Here is a 4,016-nt window from a genome sequence, read left to right as displayed (position 1 = left end):
TTTCTATATACGATCGACGAACTATGAATGAAAGTTTCCCGTGGTTTTAAATTTACAAATATACAAGGTCAAATACGGGTTCTGCTAGACGGAGCGGTGTCTGATCGACCAATTTTTTTATACGGGGCGAAATTCGAGCGTTATACGAGGCAGAAAAGTAAGGGGCCTGTTAGACATGCTCTCAGACCAGGACCAGGAGGAGAATGAACTAGGACGAAGGTGCATCTCTGTCAAAGTGTCAGCTATGACCCCCCTGCTCTCGCCTCTGGGTCGACGACGATGGAAACTATCGACCTGTTTCGGCATGATCTGCATGGTATAACGAGTTGATGACCATGACCGTGCGTCTACTGCGTACTACTATCGGTACCGTCTCCAGCCGACAAAATGGAAAATGTCACCTACCGGTTGTTACGAGCTCCTCGCGTCATCAAGGTCAGGACCAAATCGACCGATCTCATCAGTCTTCACCCTGTTCCAACCACGTACAGGGTGAATCCTGTAACGCTGTTGCTCATGTGTGGTCGATCCTGTGTACTGATCATGTGGGCCAGCTCTTGTGAATTGCAACATGTCCGTTCGGTTAGCTGGTCATAGTCATATCTGGCCACGTCCTGTCACTGGATGCAATAAGAGCAAGCGATCCATCTCCTTGATTGAGCGCGCGGATCGATCCAAGAGGCTAGCTGCTGCGTTTTATTTAATCGGCGGTCCGAATGCATCGGCGAGCTCACTCATACTGTCACTCTTGAGTGGTAGAGCAGTACGCCATGGCCGACGCGAGCAAGCACATCGACCTCGCCGCGCCGCTGCTATCGGTGCGGCGCCACGCCGGGACGCGCCCTGGCGAACGCGACGACAATGCCACAATCGTAGGCGTTCCGTTCGGGTGGGAGCGGTGGCCGGGCTGCCCCAAGAGCGTCCGCACGATCATCCGGCGCGCGCCGCCGCTCCTTCCCGAGCCGGAGGAGGCCGCGCGGTCCTCGGACGCGCTCTCCCGCGCCGACAGCTGCTACACCGTGAACTGCAGCGACGCCGGCGGCGGGACGGTTTCCCCGGCTGTCCGCGCCGGCAGCGTCATGATGGACCGCTTCTTGCTGGCAGCCAAGGAGCAGTGCGCCTTCCGTAAGGAAAAGGCCGGCGCAGCCAACACGCGCGCCCGCGACGGCGATGCCGACGGGGACAGCTTGCCAAGGCGGGCCCCCGTCGAACACCCGCCGGTCAACCACGCGCAGGCGCAGCCTACTGACACGAGCGAACAAGGTGGTGGCGAGGACGAGGGGGACGCGCACAGCACGGCGGGTTTCGCGTCCAGGAGGAAATGCGGGCTGCTCCCGACGCTGTGCGCCAAGGTCCTCAACCCGGCCCATGCCGTAAGCAGGCACGGCCGCGACGCGCGGCGCTTCCTGTCTGATCTCGGCAGATCATGCCAGCGCGAGACGAACCCGCTCCTGCCGCAGCGCCGGCCTGAACACGATGCCGGCATGGTAAGAAGTCTTTGCGTGTCGCAGCGTACCTGGGAGGAGGTGCACGTAAGTTCCCTAGCGCGCCTAGTGCGATCAGATCGCGCGTGCAGCCTCAGACAGGTCGCCACCGTGGCATCGGAGCTGAACATGACAATGCGCGGACTTTACAATGGCCAAGCAGGAGGTGTTGTCCATCCCAAAGACACCCATCTCGGTCTGCTCCTGGTCCTCGACAGAGCCGACGGCAGTGCCGCATCGTCGCCACTGCCGCCTCTGAAACGCGGCCGGCTACCCAGCGGCGGGAAGACATCCATCGGCCACTGCTTGCCGCTGCTTTTGGAGGAGAAGGCCGGGGAGAACCGTGAAGCCACCACCGTGCGGGCTCGGGCGCAGCCGCCGGCGCTGCTCGCATTGCCGTCGCCGAAGATGCCGACAGAGTCCTGGCTCTCGCGGACATTGCCGTCCGTGTCGAACAAGCCTCCGACAACGTCGTTCCTGGGGATCCATGTGCAGCAGCTCAGGACGAAGCAGCAGGCTCCGTCTCCCTGTTGGTCCAGTCACCAGGCCAAGGTCGTCGATCATGGCGCCAGGCCACGGCGGGTACGGATACATGATCTGCAAAAGTGATGGCCCTGCTTTCCTAGTTTCTACACGAAGCCGTGTTCTGCATTTTGTTACTCCATTGAATTGTCGTGCTTCTCTAGTTATACTAGATGACCCGGTGCGCCCCGGCGCACAGGCCAATGCAAGATAGTACTATAACCATAAGTTTTATGCGACTAATATCTATTTTGTTATCCAAAAATTCATTTGGGCTGCTTTTTTTATAGAAAATAAAAACTTTCAAGCAACTATCTATACCACATGTACAACACACGAGCAACATGTTTTTGCATCCAACCATTTGTTCATAGCAAAGAGAAATGAATGTGTATAAATATTATGTTTTAGGTGCCATCAACACATTCAGTAACTCAATAAGTACACATGAAGTAATGTCGTTTCCTTCAATAAGAATACACCAGGAGCATCACTAAGAAGCAAAGAACAAATGCGCGCAGGCCATGCCAAATGGTCCTGATCATACTTGCATACCAAGATCACTATACATCATTACTGGCGGTTCCTCTGATATTAAGCCTATCAAACAAATACAAAAGAACTACAATCAAATATACAGCTGACAAAATAGAACATACAACTGACTAAAAAAAGTAAGGACTATTAACCTTGCTATGAGGATATGCGTGTGACTTAACAAGATTTCAAGTATCCTCTACTTTGGACTTCGAAACTAAAAAATAATGAATTTGGTAAGCACATAATAAAATAGAAATAGAAGTGTTCAACCAACACAGTGTAGCTATATGCATAAGATACTACTACTTTACAAACACATTACCTGGGATAGTTTTCAAATCTGTTACTCCCTCCGTCCATAAATTTGGATGTATATTTATGTACTAAAGAGTGTGAAGATACATTCAAATTTGGAGAAACTTTCAACATCATTATATGGACAGAGAAGTATGTTGTATCTTCTGTAACAACAATACAAACATTGAGGTTGTGGTTCCCAGCCAATAAATTGCAGCAATGTGCATAAGCTTCTACCACTTTACAAATCTACATTAGCTGGGGTGATTTCTGAAGGAGTTATCTGTTACACAAGTTTAATCCACTTTTTTGTTTCGGTTAGATTGCTTTGTGCATATTTTACTTCTGCCCTCTGGACCCCCACTAAGCAGCAGCAAAGTTACACAAGAAAGTTTGGGTGGGCCTGAACAATGCGATTTAGAATGCAGGCCAGGGAGCGCGAGGGCAGGAGAAAGCCCTCGTTTGATAATGCTCTGCATTTGTTTCAATGAGGAAATCTAAACCATCTACAAAGCCTCACATCATCTGTCGGTCTGGTACTGTCAGCTAAACTAAAGGCACTATCTAGTTTTAGAAGGAAAAAACACAACCATCTAACATATGGAGAAACATCAATCAGCACCTAAAGAAGTAGATAGTGTATGCTCACCAGATATAGCACCTTATGTAAAGGGAAGGCATAAGAAGCCCAAGTATTTCAATTGTAGCAACCAGTCCAAAAGTGGAGTCATATGCATGTGTTCAAGCTGTGTTTACCAACAGAACAAAGAAAATTAAATGGCATGTATTATTATTTTGGAAAACATGCCTGAAACACATCAAATGACGGTTGCCCAATATAAAGTACCATTCAATAATCATAGAAAAAAGTTGTAAGAAATACAATAAAAATCTCTTATCAAATTACTCCCGTTTCCTTGATATGTCCAGTTGAAAGGTTCCAAAATAAAAGAGTTTGTATTTAACTGAAAGGTGTCGCTAATATTTTCATTCATCAACAAAAATAATTACTCCAAGTATTTATTTTTAGTAGTTGGGTATGATCAAAACCAGTTGGATCAAAGGAGATAAATCTGAGCCAGAACCCTTTAAGTACACGGTATTGTGGTAGCACCACGGCTGAGCCAGAACTGCCAGGTCACACCCGACCGCCGAAGCAGCCAGAGGCGAGCG

The 4,016-nt window shown here is 49.6% G+C and overlaps 1 protein-coding gene across 1 annotated transcript; it reads left to right on the top strand.

Moving 5' to 3' along the window:
- Positions 1 to 770: 770 nt before the first annotated feature.
- On the top strand, positions 771 to 2,093 carry LOC124708272. The gene has a single exon (XM_047239954.1). The coding sequence runs from the start codon at positions 771 to 773 to the stop codon at positions 2,091 to 2,093; it is 1,323 nt and encodes a 440-aa protein (XP_047095910.1).
- Positions 2,094 to 4,016: the final 1,923 nt, after the last annotated feature.

Source organism: Lolium rigidum, chromosome 4 (assembly GCF_022539505.1).
Source record: "Lolium rigidum isolate FL_2022 chromosome 4, APGP_CSIRO_Lrig_0.1, whole genome shotgun sequence".
Taxonomy (NCBI): domain Eukaryota; kingdom Viridiplantae; phylum Streptophyta; class Magnoliopsida; order Poales; family Poaceae; genus Lolium; species Lolium rigidum.
The sequence above is the reverse complement of the archived record's forward strand: the minus strand, read 5'-3'. Positions and strand labels throughout refer to the sequence as shown.

What these genes read in the sequence shown, in the direction of transcription:
- LOC124708272 (XM_047239954.1), top strand. Translation starts at nt 771, where the DNA reads ATGGCCGACGCGAGCAAGCACATCGACCTCGCCGCGCCGCTGCTATCG.